Here is a 26,273-nt window from a genome sequence, read left to right as displayed (position 1 = left end):
GTGCATATAAAAAGCATAATGCATATGTTGATTTTTCTGATTGCTATAACATCTTGGTTTCTCTTTTACTTTCTAACTTTCTAAACTGAATTAATCTCTACCTAATACAAAGTTAATCAGTGAACTAGCTGCAGCAGTTAGCCTGATTGGATTTCAGGCTCATGGTGAGGTACTCAGAGAATTCTGGCTCAATTGTTATGGACATGGGAGGCTTTACAGTTATTTATTAGAAAACAACCCAGGAGGAAAAGAAAAAATGGATTTGTGTGATCCTGTATTGCTAAATACAGCACACTGCCGCTGTCTCTTTTTTACTGCTTCCTCTAAAAGTCATCGTTTCAATGCACTAATCTTTTAAACAGCCATTCAGTGGGAATTGGGCTAGAACTTTGCTAAGGGGTCACATTTACCAACCCGACAGTTATACATTTACAAAGGAAATAGCATGAATTTATTCAGCATCAAACCCTCTGCATCTTTTACCTCCCAACTGCATTTCACACTGTATTACCATCAGTGAACCATCATGGCTATATAAATTCCATCCAGATTCTTCATTTAATTAACTAGCATTCTTTGAACAAAAATAAAAGTGCTGTTTTTATAGAGGAATAAAAGCTGCATGAAGTGAGTGTGAAGGAGACAAATCATCAAATTAGTTATTATTCATTGCAGCTATGGAGAATTCTCTGCCCCTCCTCTTTCTCTTCAGTGGCAATATATTTTTTTCCAGCTTGATTGAATGGAAAAGGGGAAACAGTGCAGCTGCCTCGAAGGTATTTCAGTCTATTGTAATGGCCACATCCTAAGCTCATGTGGGGTTGGGCACTGATGATATTGTCAAATACAAGTGATTTTTTCTAAATCATGTTCTATTGTTGGAGGGACAATATGGCATAGTAGTCAAGAGCATGAACTTTATGCTTTGTGACTAGACAGCCTTGGTTCAGATCGTAGCCCAGCCACTTTTTACATTTGTAATTCTTTTTACTTTATATTACTTTATTTTTTATTTATTTATTTTTTGAGAGGGGGCAAAGCATGAGCAGGGGAGATGGGGAGGAGCAGAGGGAGAGGGAGAGAGTTTCTCTGCACTGTCAGTGCAGAGCCCTCATGCAGGGCTCAATCCCATGAACTATGAGATCATGACCTGAGCTGAAACCAAGAGTCGGACGCTTAACTGACTGAGCCATCCATGCATGCACCTCTACATTTGTGTTTCTGAGTAAGTTACTTAACCTATCTGTGCTTCAGGTTTTTCACCTGTTAAATGAGTATAATGATGCACATACCTCAGGCAGCAGTGTGTGAATTAACTGAGTTGTCCATTTAAAGTAGTGCCGGCTTCCATGTACATGCTGTATGCACGGAAGCAGTCTGACATGAAGGTGATTAAGCTGGGGTACCAGTGACGTGGTCACCTGGCTTGAATTAATTGATGTGGCTTCATAGATGTTCTTTTATTTACCCAGCTATTTCTTTCTAAAAGTATTTTTTTTATTATAAGGCAATTCGTTTTAAAAATAAATGAAGAGTTTTGGGGGTTTTTATTTTGAGTACAGTTGATAAGCAGTGTTATTTAAGTTTCACGTGTACAAGGTAGTGATTCGGCAACCATACAGTTCTGCTGTGTTCCTAATTACTGTCTGTCTCCGTGCAACACTGTTGCAATACTCTTGACTATGTTCCCTATGCTGTATCTTTTGTTCCTGGGGCTGAAATCAGAGGTGTACTAGGCAGTTGTTGAGTCAGAGGTGTACTAGCAGTTGGTCGGCCGCATCTCCCCATCCTGAACCCTGCCGCCAGATTCAGTTTTCTGAGGCACTCTGTTCTCAAATCAATTTCTGCTCAAAAGGCCTTAAAATTTATCTGATAATGGGGCACCTTGGTGGCTCAGTGGGTTAGATGTCTGACTTTGGCTCAGGTAATGATCCCTGGTTCGTGAGGTCGAGCCCCACATTGGGCTCTGGGCTGACAGCTCAGAGCCTGGAGCCTGCTTCAGATTCTGTGTCCCTCTCTCTCTGCTCCCCGCCCCCAAATAAATAAGCATTAAAAATTAAAAAAAAAAAAAGATTTACACGATACAAGCTCCTTTGGCTGTCATGCCGTTTCTACCAGAGCCTTGCTTGTTCTTTCCCTGTATCCCCTCAACCTTTTTTATTCATTGTTCTCCCAGGAAGCATCTACTGTAGTCAAAATTGACCTAGTGCCATTTTTCAAATGTACCACATTCCTTCTTGTCTCTCTGCCTTTGTTCACTTTGTTCTTTTTGTCCAACATGCCCTACCCTGTTCCTCCATTTATCTAAGTCACACCTAATGTTCTGAACTGAGGCAGTAAAGGGAAGGTATCTTTTATCCCCTTTGTATTTTTTATCACATAATATGATTCTCTGGATGTGCTACCTGCTAAGTAAATGCTGTTAATGATGATGAAGTCTTCTGTTAGCTCTACTTTCAAGCTATATTTAGAATCTAACCACTTTACACCATCTCCAGCACTGTCACCCTTGTTCAAGACACAGTTACGTTATGCCTGCACCAAACTCCCCAATAATTTCCTATCTCACCCTGAGTAAAGCCAAAGTTTTTATGATGGCCTACAGAGCCTCTTAAGGTGTGCCACTCTACCCCAACCCCATCCCTGCTTTCACTCCTCGTGTCCTAGTGTCCCCTACCTCCTGTCCCTTACCATCTCTGCTTCTGTCACACTGGCTTCTTTGCTGTTCTCCACAGATACAAGGGAAAATTCCACCTCAGGGCCTTTGCACAAACTGGTTCCTTTGACCAAAAAGCTCCTTGGGAAATCTTCATGGCTCCATGCTTCCTGCAGTTCTCTGATTAAACGTCTTCTCAGTGAGATCTTCACTGATAATCCCTAATTTAATGTCTGTCTTTCCAAACTAGAGTGTAAATTGGTGGGGGAGAGGCATGAGCGAGGACTTTTTGTCTATTTTGTTAGAACTGCTGTCCTCAGTACCTGAAACAGAACCTGACACATACTAAGTACTTAGAAAACAGCTGTTGCACTTACGAATGAAAAATTGACCCTTAAAAATATGTCCATATTCCTAACTCTCCCTTCATTTCGAATATATTTAGATGCAAACAAAAGCAAGCATCCTATAATAGCTCTGAGAAAATTAAAATAGCTATAGTTGAATATTAGCCATGGCAATTGGAGCAGAAAGTTCCATTGCAGAGAAAAGATATTTCTGCATCAAGTAAAGAAAAAGAAATGGTTTACAGTGTAATAAGTGCCATGTAAAATTATATTAGTGTCCTTAGGGGACCATTGTTGACCCAGCACCAAGGCACATTTTGAGAACACAGATGGTTTTGGTCACCCCATCCTCTTCCTAAGGTGGAAAATGTAGCTAGTATTGGGGGGGGGGTTAATTTGTTTTTATTTGTTTGTTTTATCATTTGTTTTGTCACTTAGTGGCAGAGTAAAAAGGTGAAAGAGCATTATTGGAGTTAGCAGACCCAGGTTTAACTCTGGTAGCGCTATGTGTCCTTAGAATAGGTAACCTCTCTGAGCCTCTGTTTAATTATGGATAAAATGGTTTTTAATAATGTCTTTCTGAGTTCTAAAGGTTAAATGAGAAAAGACACATGAATCTTCTAGGACACAACATGTGTTTTATAAATGACTGTGAGCATTGTACCCTATAGAAATAGCTATACGCTTTGCTACTGAATTCCACCTTTTGGCTTAAATCAAAAGGGGAAAATGGCAGTGAGCCTGATGTCCAGGAATAAGCCTGGGATCCTGGGCATGGACCACAGGAAGTCTGCAACACCACAGATCTCTTTGATGAAGCTGTAAGCATTTTTCTAGAACATGAGCCCTACTACTTACTTGAGTTTTGTGGAACCTACTCTTTCTATCTTCTGAGTCAGTTCTTATTCTATTCTCCACTTCCAACTCCCTTCTACTTCCCTTATTTCCAAAATGTTATGCTAGGTGTGTGAACTTGAAAATCCGATGCTGAGAATTATCCAGGAGATCAAGAGAGGAAAAGTAAGATCAGGCATTTACTCTATACTCTATTATATAACATATATATATTATAAAATAATGTGAATACTCATTTCCACATTGAAATGTGAGGAACAGATGTATATCGATTAACTTTGGGAATTATAACTGCCAGAGGGAGGAAAATATTTTGCTTAAACTGCCGAAATGTTTTTTTTTAACATGGCTTTTTTTCAATGGCATGAATTTTGCAATTCTCAGGAAGCCAAAGCTGTTGTTGAAGAAACCAGAGCCCTGCGAAGTCGGATTCACCTTGCTGAAGCTGCACAGCGACAGGCACACGGAATGGAAATGGACTATGAAGAAGTGATCCATCTGTTAGAGGCCGAGATCACAGATCTAAAGGCTCAGCTTGCTGATTATTCAGACCAAAATAAAGTAAGCAAAACCGTCCTCTCTTTTAGTTACCATGGTTTCCTTGCCGTTGTCATGTATCCTGTTTTCATTTTCTTTTCATCTGCACTTCTAAACTAGGTCAGTGTTTGTCTTCTATTATTCAATGATAGGAGGATGTGCCGTGATGGGATGGGGGGTAGTGTGAAGGTTGTGAGCCTCCCTGTATCCACATGGCTTGGGGTGGAAAAGGTGCCCCAAATTTATTTGGGTCATTGGTCAACAGTGTACAGCTCAGGCATTAAGTCTTAGAACTAGTTAACATTTAATTGATTACATTGGTTTCTCCATTTGTTCCTAAACTTGCTAATTTGCCTTGTGGGGATGGGAGGAGAGTGTAGGGATGGGTTTTGCTCTTTGATTAGAGCACTCAAGGAAGTGTGAATGTTAAATAATTTTTGCCCAGGGCCCAAGATAATTAATAGGAAGAAACTAGATTTGAATTTAATAGGCTTCAATTCCAATTGCAAAATACTAAATGCTATTTAGAAGGCAATATGATGTTTTTTATGGGAATTTTTATGACGTGATTTTTTTAACATAATATATACTATATTCATTGAAAGGTCTTCAAAAACTATAGTAGACATACACATTTTTACTTCACTGAGGTAAAAAATTAAGTAAATTGAAATACATATTTTATAACTTCAACAAGTTCACTTAGGATACATCTTTCCTTATCAAATCCAGTCAACTTTCAAGAAAACATAAAGCAAATTTGAATAATTTATGTCTATCTCTATAAACATAAAACAGTTAAGTACCTTAAATATACCAAGTGGAAATGAAACCAGTTTTAAAAAAGCAAAATACAGAAAGAAATCTGAAATTTTCTTTGGTTAGCTCTTGAAAAGCACTAATACATTTCTCTTACCTGTCCATTTAAACCAACTCCAAAAAACCTGATGTTTCTGCCACCCTTTGATAATATGCAAGGCTAAGAGAAAGTCATATTACTTGAAAGGCAGTACTTAGAAATATTACATATATTTATTATTTTTGTCCCGGTGTTTGCACTTTGAAATCAGAGATCCATGCTTATTTCATGTGAGTAACTTTAACATGATTCTGAAAATATTTGGGGAATTAAAATCTCAAAAGTACAGTTTTATCAAACTCTCTTTATTTTTGGAGGTATAACAATCTTTAAAAATACCTTCTAAGTAATAGAATATTCAAAGAGTTCTAATGAATTGATTCAAAACAAATTTTTAAGCATAGATTATTTGTGATTCTCTGTTCCAGCTCTTAGCTGAGAGACATTTTTGTCCTAAGTTGTCTGGCAATGTAATTAATTCAGTTTTTCCCTTTTTTAACATAATGGGGTCTCCTGCCATTCCTCCTAACAAGATTCTAAGTTAAGCCCTTAACATGTCTCTGAAAAAAAAAAACAATCTTTTGTTTGTTTATTTTTCAAAGAAAAAAATACTAGACAAGAGCATCTCAACATTTTCCAAACTCAATACCAGTGAAGAAAGAGAAGAAAACTACTCTTTTTTTTTTTAATTGTTTGAGATTGCTTCAAGAGACATTTACCAAGATGTTGCAGGACTCAGATTCAAAAATTCATTTTTAAGACACAGATTCTTTTTGTAACAATGTTTTTATTTTTTACTGTAAGTTTTCCCTTATGTTATCTCTGTATTTGTTTACCATTTTTATTTATTTTATTTATTTTATTCCCCCAGCTTAGGAAATAAAACATTGCCAACACCTCTGAAGATCCAGTGACTCTCCCTAGCTACATTCCTTTCCCTTGCTCCTCAGAAGTTACTACTTTCCTGGATTCACAGTTAACCATTTTCTTGGTCATTTTACCACATATGTTTATATCTCTTACCAGTAGATGTTGTTGAGTCTTGCCTATTTATCAACTTTATGTAAATAAAAGTGTCCTACATGTATTATTCCTACTTGCTTTTTTTCACTCAACCTTTTATTTTTGTGATTCGTCCATTTGAAATTTATAGTTGATTCATGTGTTTTCATTGCTTTTTCTTGGACTCCCTTGAATGGATATACTACAGTATATGTGTCCACTCTGTATTTGATGAGCAGTCCAATTGTTTCTATTTTCTTTATTATGAACAATGTCGATAAAAACATTTTTGTATATATCCTGCTTCACATGTATAACGGTTTCTCTTGGGTTCATATCTTAGAGTGGAATTGCTAGGTTGAAAGGTGATTGATCCACTTGACTAGGTAATGCCTAATTGTGTCTGAGAGCTTTTGAGCCAATTTTTACCCCCACCGGTAGTGAATGAGAGACACAATATATTTAACCCCACATCCTTGCTGACACTTTGTTTTCATGTACTTTTAATTTATATCAATCTGGTAGGTGTAATAAGTAAATCTCATTATGGTTTAATTTGGATTTCCTGGTTACTAATGACTTGGAGCCACTGGTGTGCTGGGACCAGGTGGCACTGGCTCACAATAGGTGACATATACATATGCGTCTCTTCTCAACTGCATATTCAGTGACATCAGGTTGGCTGGTAGCTTGATACCAGCCATTGTGGAATTATTTATACCCACAAATGCTGTAAACTAGGGCTTTTCCCCTGGCCCACATAGTCAGTTGAGCGTATATTTATGTACTTGTTAGGTATTTATGTTTCTCTGTGAAATGCCTTTTCACAACCTTGAATTGTTTTTCCCATTGGGTTGTTCTTTGCACATTGATATGTAGTGATGGTTCACATGTTCTAGTTACTAATCCTGTATTAAGTTGATATGTTATTTAAAAATCTTTTCTCTCAAATTTATGGCTTACCTTTCACCCAGTGGTAAAACAAAAACACCGATTTTGAGGTAGGCAAACTTATCAATCTTTTCCCTTACATGTCCTTTTAGAAGTTCTTCCATTCCCAAAGATATTCTTTATATTTGCCTCTAAAAATTTCGATCCTTCTGTCATTGGTTTCGTGGCATTGTATGGGGATAGAGATACATTTTATTCTTTCTTTATTCTAAATGGACGACCAAGTATCCCAGTACCATTTATTCAAAAGCCTCTTCTTTCCTAATTGATCTGCAAAATCAGGCCAGCCATATATCAAGATTTCATGTGTATCTGTCTTTCTGAGGGTCCTCCATTCCCTTTCATTGACCTATTTGTATATTCTTGTGCAAATAACACACTGTTTTGGTTACTCTATCTTTTATAGGAAGTCTTGATATATGACCATCCCGCCTCATTCTTTTTCTTTAAAAGTATATTGGCTACATGACCCTTTTGCCTTTTATGTGTATTTTACAAATTCAACCAAAAGAAAAAAAAATACTAAAATTTTTACTGAAAATGCATTATATATAGATAAATTGGGGAAGAATTTATATATTTATGACTGAGTCTTTTTTTATAAACACTACTGAGGCACAGATGGAATAATTGCATTGTGGACAGAGAATCTAGTCTATAGTATAATGACTCCAAAATTTGTTGATGGTTGCTCTGTGGCTTATACTCTGTAGCCACAGTCAAAGTGAGCTTCAAAAGAATTATTTTGTTTTTTTGATGTATCGTTTTATATAGTCCACTAGATCAGGGTCATTAATTGTAGAGTTCACCTTTTCTCTAGCCATCTTAATTTTTTTGTCAGAGAAATGCATGAAAATCTCCCTTTTTTAAAAAATTTATATATTTTGAAGTAGTGTTTTCAGCAGCATATAGGGTTGGAATTAACATTATCATCCTTTGTGGAATGTTGTGACTCTTCAATTTAGCAATCTTCTATTCCCCCCTAATACTTATTTTTTATTAATACTAAAATCATTACAACTGGTTTCTTTTGGTATTTACCTGTGTATGTGTTTTCTTTCCTTTAAATTCTGCATTGTCCTCACATCTTAATTGTATGTGCAGTAAACCACATACAGTTGAATTGTTTCCTCATCTTACTAATTTTTGACCTTTAATTGAAAAGATCTTTCCATTTACATTGTTTTATTTGATAATGCTTTTGGCTTAATTTCTACCCTGTTTCATTTATGAATTTTATCTGTGCTATGTTTTTTGGTTTTTGTTTTTAAGGTGTCATTGCTTGCCTGTTTTTTTTTAATGTTTATTTATTTTATTTTATAAGTCAGAGAACATGAGCAGGGAAGGGGCAGAGACAGAGGGAGAAAGAATCCCGAGCAGGTTCCCTGCTGGCAGTGCAGAGCCTGACATGAGGCTTCATCCGGGGCGTGGTCCCACGAACTGTGAGATCATGACCTGAGCCAAAATGGAGTCAGATGCTTAACCAACTGATCCATCAGGTGCTCCTTCCCTGTTTTTTGAATTGGTTCAGGACTTCTCCTGTGTTCCCAACTTCCATTCCATGTATTTCCTTCAGCTGGCTTATGGAAGGTATGCACTCTGTTTCTAATTTTTAATAATTATCTTAGAAATGTTAACATTCTGTTTTCACTCAAATTCTAAAGCTAATCACCAGTTTTTCTCTTCTAAATATTATAAGCACTTTAAAACATAAATCCAGTCATCCCTTCCCGCTCACTTTCAGTTTGGTTTTTTTTCAGTTTTTTAGTTCTTTCTTTACTTTTAACACCATAAGTTAGAGACTATCACAATTTATTTTGTGGAGTCAACTTTTGTTTAAATGGATGCCCATCTTTACCATTTTCTATGTCCAGCATTCTTTTTTGCATCTCAGACCTTCTTGTTAAAATTATTTCCTTCCTGGAGTACATCTTTCAGAAATGTGTTTAATGAGCATCTGTTGGTAACACATTCTTTTCAGTTTCGTTTGTCTGAAAACATCTTTATTGAACTCTTGCTCTTGAAATACGTATCTGCTACATTTAAAGTAAATTTGCATTTAATTTCTTTCACTGTCTTTATCCATGATTGTGATATCAGCAGCCAATCTGTTATTTGTTTGCAATCCGCTGTTTCTTTCTTGATGATTTTAAGATCTCTTTATCTTCTGTGCTCAGCAGTATGAGTCATGTGTTAACTCCTTTTTACTTATAGTGCTTGAGATTGACTGAGTTTCCTGATCTGAAGAACATTGTCTTTTGTTATATCTGAAAAACTCCAAATTGTTACCCTGAGCTATGGCTCTTTCATTCTTTCTGAATTTTCATGTGTAATTCAGATTGGGTATATACTTTATATTCATTTAGTCATTTTCTCCTTACCTCTTCTCCTTTTCTTATATTCTCCATTTTTATTTTTCTGCTGCATTATGAAAACCTTTACCCCTGTCTTCCAGTTTACCCATTCTCTTTTCAGCTAAATCTAATTGGATATTAGAGTCATAAATTGAGTTTCTAATTTCATTTTGATTATATTTTTATTTTTAAAATTGATTTTTTATGTCATCTGGATCTATTTTTATAGTTTCTTTTCCCTTTATCATGTCTTAAATTTCTCCCTAACTCTTAAAACATATTAAACACTATTTCATAGTCTGTATCTGATCACTCCAATATCTGCTGTCTTTATGGGTCTGTTCCTATCATTTGTTTCCTTCAGCTGACTTCTTTCATGGTTGCTTATTTACTGAGTTCCTGTTCTTTTGACACAAATTATATGTAGAAATTCTTTGAGATCTGAGTTGAGAAAATATCCCTCCACTGACGTTTTGTGTTTGCTTCTGCTAGTCTGGGACTTGTGTGACCCAAAAATTCAGCTTATAAATTTACAGGACACACAGGTAATACAAATCATGACCTCAAGCCTTCATGAGTGAGTGCCTGTGGTTAGACATTATGGGGGAGAGCTTTTTTTTACTTTACTTGCCAGAACCCAAAGTCCTTGATTGTATCTTTCTCCTTTGCCCGTTAAAGTTCTCTCGTTTGCCGTGTGTGCCCAAAGATACACCCCCAGAGCAGTTACGTTGCAGCACCCTCTTTTATAAGTGGGTTCACCCAGCATTGTTGTTGTTCGTCTTCATGGAATTCCTTTACTGTCGATGGGATTATTTTACTACTAACAGGATTCCTTCCCTTCTCTGCCAGCTCAGCTTTACATTAGATCTGTTACATTATATGTATGTGTGTATCTTCAGCAATTTTTGTTGTGCCACACTGGTAGTGATTTCTGTCAGCGGCTGGTAAGCCATGTTGTCAAACAAACAAACAAACAAGAAACCATGAGAAACTCAATTCAAATATATTTTACTATAAGAATCAATAAAGCCATTTGCGGCTTATCTTGTAACATTTGCAGCATCCCTATACAGTCTAACTTTTAAATATGCATGTGCAGTTAATTTAGTGTCTCCCCAAATTAGAAGATAGGTGCAATAAGAGAAAATAAATAATACGGTAATGTTGGATATTAGTTAATAAAAACTGAACCGAGGAGCCACTGATAATAAAATCATAGAAATGTGTAAGATGCTCATTGTGATGCCTCTGCCCAGGAAAGTGTCCAGGAGTTGAGAAAGAGAATCACAGTCCTCGACTGCCAATTGCGAAAATCAGAAATGGCTCGAAAAACTTTTGAGGCATCCACTGAAAAGCTTCTTCATTTTGTAGAGGTAAATTTTCCTGTTACATTACTTTATGTCCACCTTTAAGAAATCTGTAGACGACTGACATACAGATAAATGTCATGGTGTTTGGTGGAACGTTCTCTGGGTTCAAAACAGCAATCTAACCAACAGCTAGTTTTAAAATCGCATGAATAATGAAAAGATCTGCTAAAAGATTCTTAAGAGCAGTAATCGAGACAGGATAACATGATCCCAAATACATACTATGTTTTTTTAACACTTTTTCAAAACTGTTAATACTATAGAAACATTATTTGATAAATATTTACCGTATAAAGAAATGTTTCCATAGCTATTATTTCACAGCGGAGTCAGGTTCCATGTCAGTGTGATTGATTCTTTTTTCCCCACATGACAGAAACACCTTTTAATCAATTGGGAGTCAAAGGAGGGAGGGAGGTTATAAACATTAGTTAAGTAAGAAAAGATCTTGGTTTAAAAAAATCAAACTTACATATCTTCTTTACTATCTCATTTGATTCTAGACTATTCAAGAACTATTTTCTGATAATCCTTCTCCTTTATCAAATTTAAGGTAAGAACATTTAAGTGTTTACTGCAGAATATGATTATGTTTTTTATTTAGTAATTGTGACTAAAATGCTAAACTCTCTTAAGTAGCCTTAAGATTATACATTAACTCCTAGTTGATGCTGGTTTTTAATGTCTTCTGGAAACGGATACCAGGACGTGTTGTTTTGGGCCCCATTTCTGTAAAAGAAATTTCCTGGAGGTATTTAGCCAGTCACTGTAATCTAGTACTTTATTGAGGTAGGAATCGCCTATCTTATTTTTGTCAGGAATTCTGTAAAGAGGGGATTACCTTGAAGTTCTGTAAGCATCCTGTATATAAATAAAAATCTCTTTAAAGGTCAGTCTCAAGCCAGCAGATCAGTTGATATGGCAAACAGAATTTTATAAAACATGTGCGTGCAATCAGTTTCTTTCATTTTCGGCATTCAGCAGACACAAATAAAAGCAATATATTTGGAGAATACACCATGATTTTGCTATTATTCACAGTTTGTTTCCCATTCAAAGTTTCTTACTAAGAGCTACAAACATCCTAATAAGATTTATGCATTTCAGACTGCAAGTTTATGGTCACTGTGATGCATAATGAGATATACAGAAGAGAAAGTTTCCTGTTTATCCATTTTCACCCTCATCTCATAGTAGCTGCTACTAGCAGTGTACTTCTGCTTCTAGCAATGCATGCTTGCAGAAACAGGAAAACTCTGCCCTAGACTCTGAAAACAGCAGTTTATAAATGGTGATTCATTGTCTTCTTATTATATTTCTCTACCTTAGAAGAATATCTATGGTAGTACACTTTTTAAAAATATGTATTATTGAAATATAGTTGACCTACAATGTTGTTTTAGTCTCAGGTGTAAACCATAGTAATTTGATTATTCTCTACCTTATGTGATAATAGTATACTTTTAAACTCACTGTATCATCATGCTTTATTCTAATGAAAGATTGGACATTGCTCTCCATGCTGCTTTTGATGTAATTACGTGAATTTCATGATAATTATTTTCAATAACAATGTTAAAATACTCAGCAATCAAATTCCCTTGTATAGTTAGATAGGTCCCCCACCCCCACCCCCCAGGGTCTCATTGTGACCTTGAATAATAATTCAAAAGTTTTGGTATTAAAAATGAAGGTTAAAAATGACTATTTAAAAGTCAAAGCTTGTCCTCAAACTTAAACTGGTTCATGGAGGGGAAAAGGTAACCTTAAAAAACAAGATTAAGCAACTCTTCACCAGGTCTTAGAAACTTAAACTCTAGTAAAGTAGGGGTCAGTCCTTCTAATATACTATGTCTTCTGTAATAAATTTAGGTCTTGGTTATTCAACAAAGGATAAATTTAAGTTTGAGAATTGATGGTTTTGAATTTGAGAATTGATGCTTTAGTTTCTCCCTGTGAATGAATACCATCCTGCTTAAGAAGATGGATTATAAATAATAATTTGTTATCAGTTTAAAATTGTCCCTTTTCTAGTAAAAGTTTTAACCTAATGGTTTCTTGCATGAAAACCTAGTATTTTAAATTATAGCAGAGTACATTCATTTCAGGTGACGTTTGCATCTTCAAAACGTGATGTAAATGCAGTTTAGATTTAGGGACAACAAATGGAAGAGTGTAAGGGATAATTTCAGGAGCAAATATGCATATTAAAATTATATTTAGTATTACAAGAAGTAACAGTAAATGTCTGCATAATAAATTTACATCTAAGTGCTTCATTTGAATCTCTTCAAAACTAAATAAAAGGCTATATCATGTTAGCATAAATAAGCACTCATAAAAATAAGCCCAGCGATGGTTTATTCCTTCTTCGTATCAGGTCTATCTAATTCTTTAAATATGTCTCTGTTACGTAACAAAGAAGGGAAAACAGAAATGTTTTGTGATTACTTCACTTCATGACCGTAAGAATCCAGTATTCCCAGAAATACAAATACTTTTGTACATAAGAATTCAGATTCTGCCAAGATGGATGTTATGTAGTGTGTAATAAGGTCGGCTTTGCATTGTTGCCGTCACAGTGACAGGAGGGTGGCGTTAGCCTCTCAGACTCCCCTCACGCCCCTGGGAAGGAGCGGACGGAACATCGCAGCGACACTGGCACTTGAATCTAAGGAACTTGTCAAATCTGTTCGAGCCATACTTGATACGGATTGTAAGTTTTCTGCATTTTTTCACTGTTTTCCCCCCCACTGATTCATTTAACAAAATCGAAGGAAATTTCAAGCTTGACAGTTTAATTTTGTTAAATGCGGTGGTTTGCTTATAGTAAAACTAACAGCTAATTGATAAAAATCTTCATACACTCCTTGTAGGGGGAGCATATTGACTTTATTTAAAGAGCCCAAAATGGCCTCCAACAGAGGCAGCATGTTTTTGCCTCTACTTCCATCCAAAGTCTCTTTGAAATGGAAGAACAAACAGAAAAATAAATCCACGACAGCACTGGAAACCTGGAAGGTTAGAACCAACATTTAGAGATTTTTGAATAATACACAACAGATGGAATAAAATGGAAGGTACAGCCCAGCTGAGCAAAAGGCCCCAAAACACAATAAAGATCAAAGACAAAACTGTTGAAGCCGTAAGTTAGCTAGAACCGTGGAAACAATGTCCAGGATCACAGGCAGGGAAGACTAGAACAGACCCTGGGGCACTCAGCAGGGTAATTAATTAAAGGGCTGTGGAATAGCTGAACCAGATCCCTACTCCTCAGAACTGCTGGCTCAGGCATTTCCTCGGAAGCCAGGGCCAGGAGAACAGCTCTCCTAAAGAACTGCATGGCCTGTCACTGGACACCGCCAGCGTCCGCACTGGGCTAGAAAGAGATGCAGGGGAACAGGCTTAGTGACTGCCAGTGTCCCAGCAGACAGGGAGACCTCCGGGAGAGCCTAAATGATCAAGCATTTCCATCCTTCCCTCCTCCTGTCTCCCAGCACTTTTGCCCCTGCATGGATTTAGATTTCCGTTTAATTTGTTTGTTCTTCCATCTCTTGAGTCTCTTGATGTTGGAGAGGTACCTTTAAAATGCTTTGTTCACAAAGTATCCAAATAATAAGTTTCAAGTGAAGTCCTATGTAGTAAATGATTTGGCTTTGTAGAGAATAATATTCAAAGACCCTTTGGGGTAACTTTTAATTTCAAGGATTGGAAAGAGGATTGGAAACCAAGCTCAATTTCTGCAGTGAGTTTTTTTTTTTCTTAATTTTGTATAACCTATTACATTTTAAAAAATCAAATTCTTTTTCAAAAAACCCTATAAGAACTCTTTATATGAAGAAATCCTATGGGTTTCAGGATAGATGAAAAAAATGAGAATTTCATGTATCAGACACTTTTAAGTTAGGGTGGGGCCAGTGGAGGGAAGCACCTGCGCACGCACAAACAGCCCAGCAGACACTGCCGTCATTAATTTTAATTACCTTGCTAACATTAACCTTTACATTTGTCAAACATGATTATTCAAAGAAAATATTTGAAATTCAGCAGAACTCGGTTGGAAGAGAAGTGGAAAATTCCATTGGCACTTTTTATGTCGTAAGATTGTACCTCATCTGTTATTTAAACTAGCAAATAGTTTCTGCGTTGTCTTTTTATTTAGAGATATAATTGCTAACATTGGCATGTATTCTAGTACTTTTATAATTTTTATGACATATCTTTTTCAGTTTGATAATTCAGATAAACTCAGCTCATTTTCTTTCTCTTTATGCAGTAGCTTTTCTATATGTAATGGAAAGCAGAAAATCACTACCATGAGGTAGATAATTCAGCTGCAGCCTCTATCTCATTTCCTTTGGCATGAATGTCTGGTTATTTCAAGTTACAATTTGGAATTTTCTCTTGGGTAATTGCTTTCACTTTCTTCTTAACATAAGTACACTCTGGGATGTTATACAATGGGATTTCCTCAGAAATGAGAATCAGATTTCTTGGATGTAATAGCTTAAACCCAGTCTCTGATGGAATAGCTAGAAGGTAATTCTTAACCTTTTTAAGGTGGTGGCCTCTGCTGAAATCTGGAGAAAGCTCCAGACATGTGCAGTTATACACATGTGCATCCCTCTTCAGGGTGTTTATAAACCCCAACTTAAGAACCTAGATATAGGGTCACAGAGAACACGAGTGCTTTCGACAGCCTTGCAAACCTGGCCGTCCAGCTCTCATCAGGATAGCTGTAGCAGGTGAATCCTAGAGGCAGCCTGGAGGAACGGTTTGAACCCATGTGAACAGTGCTCCGCAGAATTTCTGATGATCCCTGGAGGTGCCCCAGGGAATACCCCAATTAGCCACCCAACTTCCTTGGGCATATTAATTAACCTCTGGTCCTCTTCCTTTGTATAAAAGGTGGCGTTCATAATATCTAAACTGGCAGGATTGGAGGATTAAATGAGATACGTGTAAAGTAGCTAGCGGAGCACCTGGTAGTATAAGGTGTTCCATAAATGGACATTGCTGCTGCTGGTGCTGTTCATGCTTGTACCATGTTAGTAATATTTAAAGCAGCTAATTTACAACTACGTGTTCTCTAAGCATTAAGTAACCATGTCTACACCTTTCAGTTTAGACAAACCCTTTGAAAAATATGGTAGATGAGAGCTTTCCTTCATATATAACATATAATGTTATTTTCAATTTTGAGTTAGAAGAGAATCATCACAGGAAACCATGGCTAAATGTCTCAGTCAGCATCGTCTCTTTCAGTTGTTTATTGCTAACTATGACAAAACTGTGGTCTGCTCCACTGTACTGCCCCCACTGAAATAGCATGTAGACACAATAGGCATTTTTGATCAGTATTGGAACCCCTAGGGGTGCTTATATCGACCTCTATCAGTATTTACATGGTCAGTATCATAATGTTTTTTTTAAATAGTTCATTGTCAAATTGGTTAGTATCATAATGTTTTAGTGTAACCTTTATTTGAAATAACTACTTGTTTTCAACTGCAATCTTTGATTGACGTCTAGATTGGCAAAATAATTCTGTTACGAGGGCAGGAAGAAGCAGTTCTGTTTTTAAAATGCATAATTAAATAATAACTGGCCAGATATTCCGTAGGAGGTCTTTAATAAAAGCTTACTGATTTCCTGATAAATGGGCAGCACAAACACAAGCATCTATCTTTCTTCAAGATTCCCATGGAAATGATAAATGGAATATAAAAATAGAGTAAAAATCTTCAAAAGCACTAACAGTTACACGCAAATCCCAGAAACATCGATAGGGCAGGTGGGGCCACATACAAGGAAAGCACAAATGCCCAATTTGTTTCTCTCCTTGCCTAACAACAGTGGCACTTATGGGAATAATTAGAGGTCATTCTGGCAGGAGACAGTCCTTGATGCATTCTAATTTGAAGGGGTAATGGATAAAGCCAAAGACTCACTAGGGGGGCAAATGGACTCCTTTTCCTCTTTTATCCTGGTGAGTCAATGGCATTTTTGGAATCCTCAGTATCCCCACAGATTCTGTGTTAAGCAGAAGGCTGACTGGGGCTTTTAGGCAGCACAGACACACATTGACACACACACGCACATAGACACGCACTGAGGCACACAGGACGCTTTAAATGCAAAGGGAGCCCGGAACACTGGTTTCTGCACCAAATGCCACCCTGCTCTTTACAGCCACCTCTGTTCTTGGCTCCCCTCTCACTCCCCTCAGACTGCTGCCTTATCCTTATACTCACAACACAAGTGCACACCAGCCAACCCCAGCCAGAGCTTTGAGAGGGCAACTCCAGCAACAACGTGGTTGACTGTCAGTGCAACCAGAGGGTCCACACATCATTTCAAAGGTCAGAAACTCTGAGTAGAGTTCTCTACATCAAGCTTCTATACAGAGAAATACATAACATAACACACACATACATTTCAGTCAAGATCTTTTAAACAAATATATACATACACATACCAATATATGATCATGATAAAGTTCACAGTGGTGAAGCAAGAAAATAGAGCTGTCAAGATTCAGAATAGACTACAATCTACCAAGATGGCAGAATGATATCATGCCAAAACCTCCCCACCCTGCTCCTACACTTAGAAGTGACATTTAAAATTATGTTTGTGTAGTTAAAAGATGAAAACCAAGAAATTCACATCCCCCTGCACCAAGCAAGCACAGAGGATAAGACTGTAGTGATCAGTGAGCTCTCTTAAGCGTCAGAGATTCATGGGATTGAGATGAGCAGCTGGAGCCAAGGTTTCTACTCCCACGAGGACCCAAATGATGCCTGAGCGAAGGAAGCAGGGAGCAGGAATCTTCCTGTGGAGAATACACTTTCTTTTCTTAAGTTACTCATATATTAGGCATTAAAAAAAAATCCATCCAATTTAGGAGCCATCTGGGCCTGCCACTAATTAAAGTTGAAAGTAAATAGTCTCATCCACTACAGGTGGGAATATAATTTGGCACAACATTCCTGGGAATCAGTTTTGTACTATATATCAAAAGCTTTTAAAATATCTATTTGAAAAGTGTTTTTGAAAGTCAAAAATAATATTTTGTTGGTCATCTATTTTAACCCAACAATCCTACCTGTTGGTGTTTTGCAAAGAAAATGATGAGAGGTGTGCTTAAAAATGCATCTATAAGTATTTGGATCACAGCATTTCTTATAATAGCAGAAATATGGATGTTTAACTGTTACAGTTGGTTGAATCATTATGTAATTTTTACTCAACCAGTTGAAAATAAAGGTGACCTTTACCCCTAGCGAGCAATGACCATCTGATTACATATATCTCTCTGTGTGAGCTTCCTGCCTCAATTCAGGTGTTCCTGTCTGAAACTAGCAGTATTTTAACTTTTAAAATTAGAATGTCAGTAATAGCTGCTTTTTGTCTTTATATTCTGAAGCTAATTAGACATTATTTAGGCAGATGGGGAAAGGTTTTATGAGAAAAAGGGGAAATGTCATACTGCAACATTTGAAGGACTTTATAATTTTTTTCTTTTAGATCCAGAATTCAGACCTGATATAACGTCTTCTCATTGTACTTATTCTGCTTCTCAAACTGTCATCACTGCTTTTCTTGTTTCTCCTAGCACACATTTTTATAAGCTAACATGAATTAATCAAAGAAAAAGCCATGGATTTTTGGTGAAAGTCAGCTATACTATTTAGAATGGGCATGATGGTATTTGCTTCTCCATAAACTTATCTCGGCTATTTATATATATATATATATGTCTTCTACTAGAGTCGAGGAAGGTGTTCCAAGTATAAGGAAATAGTTTATGTGACTCTGATGCCACTTGGAGGCAATTTCACCTGTTTTTGTAGTAAGATAGACCTGTTCTCTTGTGACTTGATCATTTAGAGCTAGATAATACCCACTGTAAATATTGGTGTTGTCTTACCATTCACGAAAGTGGTAAAACTTATGTATTCTCTTGTATTGTTGCAAATTGAAAGTAGGTCACTGCTATGATGTCCTACTAAGAAAATATATCAAATCTTGGGTGATCTTTGGGAAAGAAACTCTGCTTAGGCTATTTAATTTTGCTTTAAATGAGCAAATTATTGTTAGCTTCAAAAAAGATAAGTTATTTCTTTCCTAGTACAGTTTTATTTCCAAGGGAAAAAAAAGAGAGAAAAATATGTAACTTAAGAAAAGGTAACCATTGGGGCACCTGGTAGTTAGTTGGTTAAGCATCTGCCTTAGGCTCAGGTCATGATCTCATGGTTCATAGGTTCGAACCCCTCATCAAGCTCTCTGCTGCCCACATGGAGCCCACTTCAGATTGTCTGTACCCACCCCTCTCTGCTCCTCCCACCTCTCAAAAATAAATAAATAAAAATTTAAAAAATAAAGAAAAGGTAACCATTGGGGCAGTTGGGTATCTTAGTCAATTGAACATCTGACTCTTGGTTTCAGCTCAGGTCATGATCCTTGGGTCACAGCATCAAGCCCCATGTTGGGCTCTGCACTGAGCATGGAACCTGGTTGAGATACTATCTCTCTCTTCCTCTGTGCCTCTCTCTGCTTACACTCTCTCTCTCTTTAATTTTTTAAAGTAACCATTTAGATTTATTACTTCATTCCTCATGAGCTATTTATTGAGTATCTACAATGAGTCAGACCATGATGTAGGCAGTGGGATAATAGTATACAAAGTCCCTACTGTCAAAGAAGTGAATTAATTCCAGACAGCGATGACTGTTATGCATACAGTAAAACCAGATGATGTATAAGTGAGAATGCTACACCTCTTTGAAGAGATGACTGTTGAGCCAAGGTTCAACCAGGAGAAAATCTATGCGAAGAGTTTTTCTGGCCAAGTATGTAAACTTGACATACTGGAGGAACTTAGAAGAAAGTCTGAGTTTCTAATACGTATGAGCTAACAGAGGACTTAACATGAGGTAAGAATAGAGATGTAGAAAGAAACTGGACCACACAGGGCTCTGAACACCATTCTAAGGAATTTGGGTGTTGTTTTGAGGATCATAGGAGCCATCGATGGTTTTAAGCAGGAGAAGAAACTTGATCAATCTACTTTTTTAAAAGATCATTTGTTTGAAACTAGGCTATAAGAGTGGCAGAGTACAGAGAGCAGGAAGACGGTGTGGTTTTGCAGTGATTGACTTGGGACAAGACAGTAGCTTGGGCTAGGTTTGAATAGCAAGAAACAAATACTCATTTTTAAAAAGAGATTTAGTAGTTCATCAGTGAATATAACACTTTGAAATACCTGGAATTCAGTATTAATGTTTAAACTTAATATTCATGCACATAGGAGGTCAGTGAGTAACCAGAAGTCCAGAAGCACAAAGCAATTATCTGTTGTATCTTTGATCTTTGACTATCTCATATTTTCCTGTCGTTCCTTCTACACATTAATTAACTCTTGGTATTTGCCTTTTTCATTAAACACATTCCTGAGAATTGAAGTGCTGGAGTTATTTAATAATGCCAAATCTATAGAAACTATCTACCATTTTCTACTGGTACATAGGAAGCAAACATAATACAGTTTGTCAGTCATAAAAATCAGAAAGCCACCATATTTCCAGTATGTAGCATACCCCAAAACTATCTACTGAATCAATCCGAGAACTACCACATGACAGGCATTTTCATAGAAGATCATTTCCAGGGAAGTGTTTCAGATATATACTTTAATCACACACACTGCCAGCATCCACAAGCTATGAAGGGCACAGCCAGACAAACGAGACCTAATTCCTCCCAGCAGGCAGGAATGTAGTTGTCAAGGGGATTGCAGGATGGTACAACATCTAGGATTTATTCAGGAAAAAGCCTATATACCTTAGTACTAACATGGTTGAACAGACTGTAACATAGAATAATTTTCAACACAAAGGCAAGAAAAAAAATATAAAGACTGCTCCAAAAATTACAGAAGGCGTTGATGTTTAAGTATAGCATATTATCTCTCTTTTAAAAAATGGAATTCCAATTCCTTTCACAATTAGAACTGTCTGCAATAATAGAGTGTCTATGCTGGGGTTCACGTTTTGCTCCTCTAGGATTATCCAGTTATAACTGGACAAGCAAAATGTGAATGATGCCAGAAAGGAATATTTTCCCTCGAGGCCTGAAACGGTCTTCATACAAATGGAATGCATGCTTTTGGGTTAATGAAATAGGTGTTCTCCAGAGTTCATCTGAGGACAGAGTATTAATGGCTCCTCTCAGGGGAGATGGTGACAGTAGCAGTCATGTGCAGTAACAGCCTTAATAATTATTTAATATGATACATCACTTCAGTATAGATCCAGAAGTTCCTGCCTTCACCAACAGAGTATTAGTATTACCACTACAGATCAATATATTTAAAGATAATAATGCCATAGATATCGAAGATTTTTAAATTGTTATCAGATTCACAGTTTGAAAGTACCATTTCACATCCATATGTCCTCACAGCAAGTCTGTGAGATAGGCATTATTGTTTCTAATTTAAAAGACACAAAGGGGAAACTGGGTGGCTCAGTTGATTAAGTGTGTGACTCTGATCTCAGCTCTGGTCTTGATCTCAGGGTCCTCCTATCTCAGGAGCCATATTGGGCTCCACACTGGGCATGAACCCTTCTTTAAAAAATGTATATATTGTGTGTTAATGAAACAGTCATGTATTTCCGTGCACCTGGATGGCTCAGTCAGTTGAGCATCCCAGTCTTGATTTTGGTTCAGGTCATGATCCCATAGTTACGGGATCAAGCCCTGCATCGGTCTCTGCGCTGGGCATGGAGACTGCTTAAGATTCTTTCACTCCCTCTGCCTCTCTTCCCTACTTGTATACTCACTCCCTCTCTCTCAAAAAAAAAAAAAAATCAAGGCTTAGAGAACTTAAATAAATTTACTTCAGTCACGTGCTTGGAAAGGGCAATACCAGACCCCTGACTCCGGTCTTCTAATGTTAGGTCTTGTGAGTCTCACAGGTGTACAGTTAGGTCATTAGGTCAAAATTGAACTGGATTTTTTTTTTTTTTGAGCATATAAAATGGCAGGATCTGGTGTCTTAGATTTGATAAGCTATGACAACCTCTTGGAGGCCTGGTGTCCTGTCTGTAAAGTAGGGATACAGTCTTCCTAAGGTTGTTTCAAGGATTGAGTGAGTTGATATAAAAGTCCTTTGCAAATGTAAAGCCCTGTGTAAATATAAGACTGGGTTTGAGTTCATTTTTTATTTCAGTTAGAATCGTTGGGCAAACTTTACCTCATCTTAAAAAGTTTTCATGATTTACAGATATTCAGAGTAAAGCAACACAGCTTACGGAACTTTAATAGCTTCTACTCAGGTAGAGAGGGTATCTTAACTCATTGGTAGGAGTGGTTTTCCCAGGTTGGATTGGGAAAATATGTTGTTGTTTTATTTTTTTTTTTTGAAACCTTTATGTTGTTTTATTTTTTTTTTAGGGTGAGCATTTGTTAATTCTAAAATTTAAAGCATCCCTTTTAAAAGTAAGTTTTAAGCATCATAAAACCTCACAGTAAAAATAAAGGCTCGTTTTGGAACCATTTACCAAACAATATATACTGAAGAAATAATAAATGTGCCCTGATAAAGATTTTGAAACTAAAGATATAGAGTCAAAAACTGAATCTTTAATAATATTTTTCAAAAATATGTGACTCTATGAACTTATGTAACCAACATTATCAATTAAACTAAAAATGTGTAAGTCTTAGGACTATGCAATGCTCTTTGTGTTTCTTGTTCTTTGTTTTTAATTTTTTAATGTTTATTTTTGAGAGAGAGACAGACAGAAAGAGACAGAGCATGAGTGGTTGAGGGGTAGAGAGAGGGATATACAGAATCCAAAACAAACACCAGGCTCTTAGCTGTCAGCACAGAGCTCTCCATGGGGCTCGAACTCACAAATCATGAGATCGTGACCTGGGCCAAAATCAGATGGCTTAACTGACTGAGCCACCCAGGCGCCCCTCTTGTTCCTTTAAAATAACCACCAAATGCTAATGAAAGTGGAAGTCCAAGAGGAATAGAGAAGAGCACTGGGGGTGAGACAAACCTGCTTCTTAGACAAGATTTTTTTAAAATCTTAGGTAAATTCCTCAACCTCACTTTTGCTCCATTTATGAAATGGAAAGTAGGAGCATTAAGGCTCATCACATCAAAGGACAAGATGAAGTATCATTTGTGAAATTGCCTTTAGTTTTTATATAAAAAATAGTTGTTTTCACCCTAAATCATGCCTTTATCAAAAAGATAGATTCATTTTTACATGTACAGAAGCAGAATAGTATAGTAAAAAGACCATATGCTGCAGGGTTCAAATTCTAGCCCTACCACCTAATAGATTTCTGCTTTGGGAGTTCTGTAGTCTCCCGGAGTCTCATTTTCTTCATCTATGAAATCCAGATGTCACCAACTCATAAGATTGTGTAGAAGATTAAAATAATGTACCTGAAATGGCCAGCTGCTTAAAGATAATGTTTAAAGTGGCTTCCCACCTGGTAGGTACTCAATATATATCATCATTATCTTCATCATAATCTTCATCATTCATTGTCATTATGTAAAAAGAGTATTTTGCTCTTACAACCTAGTGTGATATAAACTATTTTCTTACCACTCCCCCCTTTTTCTTCTCTTTTTTCCTTTTTTTTTGAAAGCAAGAAACCTTAGAAGTTGGTGAAAGATCTCTACTAATGTCGATTTGTATCATCTATCGTTATTAAATTACTCCACTGAGAACGTGTAAGAAACCAAGTGCTAAAATGCCTAAAAACAACTGCCAAGTAACATTTCATTCTTTAAAAGAGCAATAAAGAAATCCAGCTTCAGCTCAAATGTATTTCATGGCAATGAAGTTTGAAACAATAAAGTTTATGTCTAACTAGAAACCTCAAGGGCTCTCCAAATGTCATAGTCTTGTATATGGAGAGGGAACCCTTGCTGAGCTTGTGTAGGAGACAGCAGTACTAAAACTTCCCGAGGATGGGTACAGCTAGCCACCAGCTCACTGCAAACCCTTAAACTAAACTCCCACAGGCTTTTCACTCAAATCAGAAAGGAGTAAGCCTTAGACATACATGGTGGAAGAATGCTCCAGATGATAATGCTGATAGAATCATCCTGGTATGCTTGAGAAAAACGGGACAGTATGGATGGAGAAGTTCAGTTCATGGTATCATTCAATCCTCAATCTGTTTGCTTTCATAACAGTCTATTTTTTAAATTTTACTTAAGTAGTCCCTACACCTAACATGGGGCTTGAACTCATAACCACAAGATCAAGAGTTGTAAGCTCTTCTGACCGAGCCAGCCAGGCACCCCCACAATCTGTTTCATACTGACCACCTCTCTACTTCCAGATCTCTCTTTCACTCCCATATCTTAATCTCTTCATGGGACTTCACACTATTTTTTTTTTGATGGCTTACTTGTTTATTGTCTGTCTCCTCTATTAAAATATGAGCCCCTTGAGAACAAGGATCTTTAATATCTTGGTCATTACAATTTAGTAACATGTAAATAGCACCTAGTGCATAGTAGGTGTCCATAAGATATTTATATTTTATAATTGTGATGAATATTTTAATAAAGATATCTAATATTTATGAATGTTTATATGTTTGATGTTGTTTACTTAGGAGTGAACTTAAAATAATGAGGCACCATTTTTATTCACCAGAGGGCCATATATTAACAATGTTTGTCAATCCATAGTGTTAGTGAGTACATAAGGAAGCCAATACATTCATACACTGTTGCCAGATATTACTCAATTCAGCTCTTGTAGAGAGCAGTTTATCTGTGTCTCTGGGAAATCTAAAATGTGCATTTTCTTTGACTCTTCTGTTTCGTTTCTAGGATTTTTAAAAATAAATACCCATTCATATGAATGGATGTAATATATAGCAATATCCACTTATATATACAAATAGACATCATCCAATTCTTTCCACAAATAGTTGTTGATAGCCACATATCAGACCCTAAGATCAGACTCTGCTAATGTTGAGAATGCCCCTCTAGTAGAAGGCAAGCAGCTAAAGCTCAGTCATGAGGTAGGTAGGAGAGACTTGTTGAAGAATGGAAATAACTCTTCCCTCTAATACCGGAGGTGGGTGCCACACACCATCAACTGGGGCTTTGCGACCAAAATATTTCCATGAATGACCACACCCTCTTTTCAGATCTGATAGAAGGAGAGTGAGACTATCAGCAGTTTCCTATAAGAAGTTCATGAATGTGAGAGAGGGTGATGCTCCAGAAAGAGCTGAAAAAAAAAAGAAAGAAACCAAAGTAAATCTGTAAAAGTGGACCTTGAATAGCCCAGGCAGAAAAAGAATATGAACGATGCTTTCATGAAAGTGGATCATTAGCTGGCGTGTACCAAACTGTTATCATAGGGAAGCACTTCAACTATTGTAACACCTTCTGGGACTGTTGTTCTACCAAAAGAATCTAAAGAGGATGTAATTGTTTAATTATATTTATATTTAAACATATATCACCAGGTCCAGGAATTGTGTTTTTATCTAGACATAGACCACAGATTGTAGATTCCAGTTTTGTTTTGTTTTAAACTCGGGTTAAATGGGTTTATTCTCATGCTTAGAAACTATGGGTGGGAATGTGGCTTGTGGAATAATAAATCCTAAAAGATGAACTCTACTGCAGAACTTCCCTTACAGTCTCAGCAAGAAAGAAAGGGCAGAGGTGTACATGTAATCAAGGGAAACTTCAGATTTCTTTGATGAGCTTAGAAGTTCAAACAGATATACAAATGTTGGAGAAAGAAACAACCTGGAACTAACAAGAACTTGGAAGAATAGTGGCAGGAATGTTAAAGCCAGGATTAACTCAAGTTAAAAAAAAAAAGAACTGAAGATGAGAAGAGCTATATTTGAAGAGGAAGAGAAAGTAGATTTGGTATATTAAATTAACATAGAGGGGAAAAGTCTAGGTAATGTGGTAGACCCTCTATGAGTAAGGGTCCCTATGGTTCCTCCTTCCCAGTGTTCATACTTTCTGTGATCCTGTCCCCTAGAGTATGTGCAGGACTTGTGATTTACATCTAACCAATCAAACACAGCAAAAACAGAATGTACATGATAATACTGCATATGATTTTATTTTTAAATTTTTTAATATAGCTTATTGTCAAATTGGTTTCCATATAACACCCAGTGCTCATCCCAACAAGTGCCCTCCTCCATGCCCATCACCTATTTTCCCCCTCTCCCTCACCCCTATCAACCCTCAGTTTGTTCTCAGTATTTAAGAGTCTCTTATGGTTTGCATCTCTCCCTCTTTGTAACTATTTTTTC

At 36.8% G+C, this 26,273-nt stretch overlaps 1 protein-coding gene across 5 annotated transcripts in view; it reads left to right on the top strand.

Annotated features, from left to right (window-relative positions):
• Positions 1–26,273, top strand: part of STXBP4 (syntaxin binding protein 4) — a 167,827-nt gene that overhangs the window by 83,534 nt on the left and 58,020 nt on the right. For all 5 annotated transcript variants that reach the window (XR_003904414.1, XM_029927363.1, XM_029927366.1 and 2 more), the window contains 4 exons: positions 4,243–4,419; positions 10,818–10,934; positions 11,435–11,484; positions 13,514–13,647. Coding sequence is in view for 4 of the 5 variants with exons in the window: in XM_029927363.1 (XP_029783223.1) it covers positions 4,243–4,419; positions 10,818–10,934; positions 11,435–11,484; positions 13,514–13,647 (478 nt within the window). In the remaining variant the exon portion in view is untranslated. The remainder of the gene's footprint in view (positions 1–4,242; positions 4,420–10,817; positions 10,935–11,434; positions 11,485–13,513; positions 13,648–26,273) is intronic.

The sequence above is a fragment of the Suricata suricatta genome, chromosome 17, assembly GCF_006229205.1.
Source record: "Suricata suricatta isolate VVHF042 chromosome 17, meerkat_22Aug2017_6uvM2_HiC, whole genome shotgun sequence".
NCBI classification, from domain to species: Eukaryota; Metazoa; Chordata; class Mammalia; order Carnivora; family Herpestidae; genus Suricata; species Suricata suricatta.
This window is presented reverse-complemented; position numbering and strand designations above follow the sequence as displayed.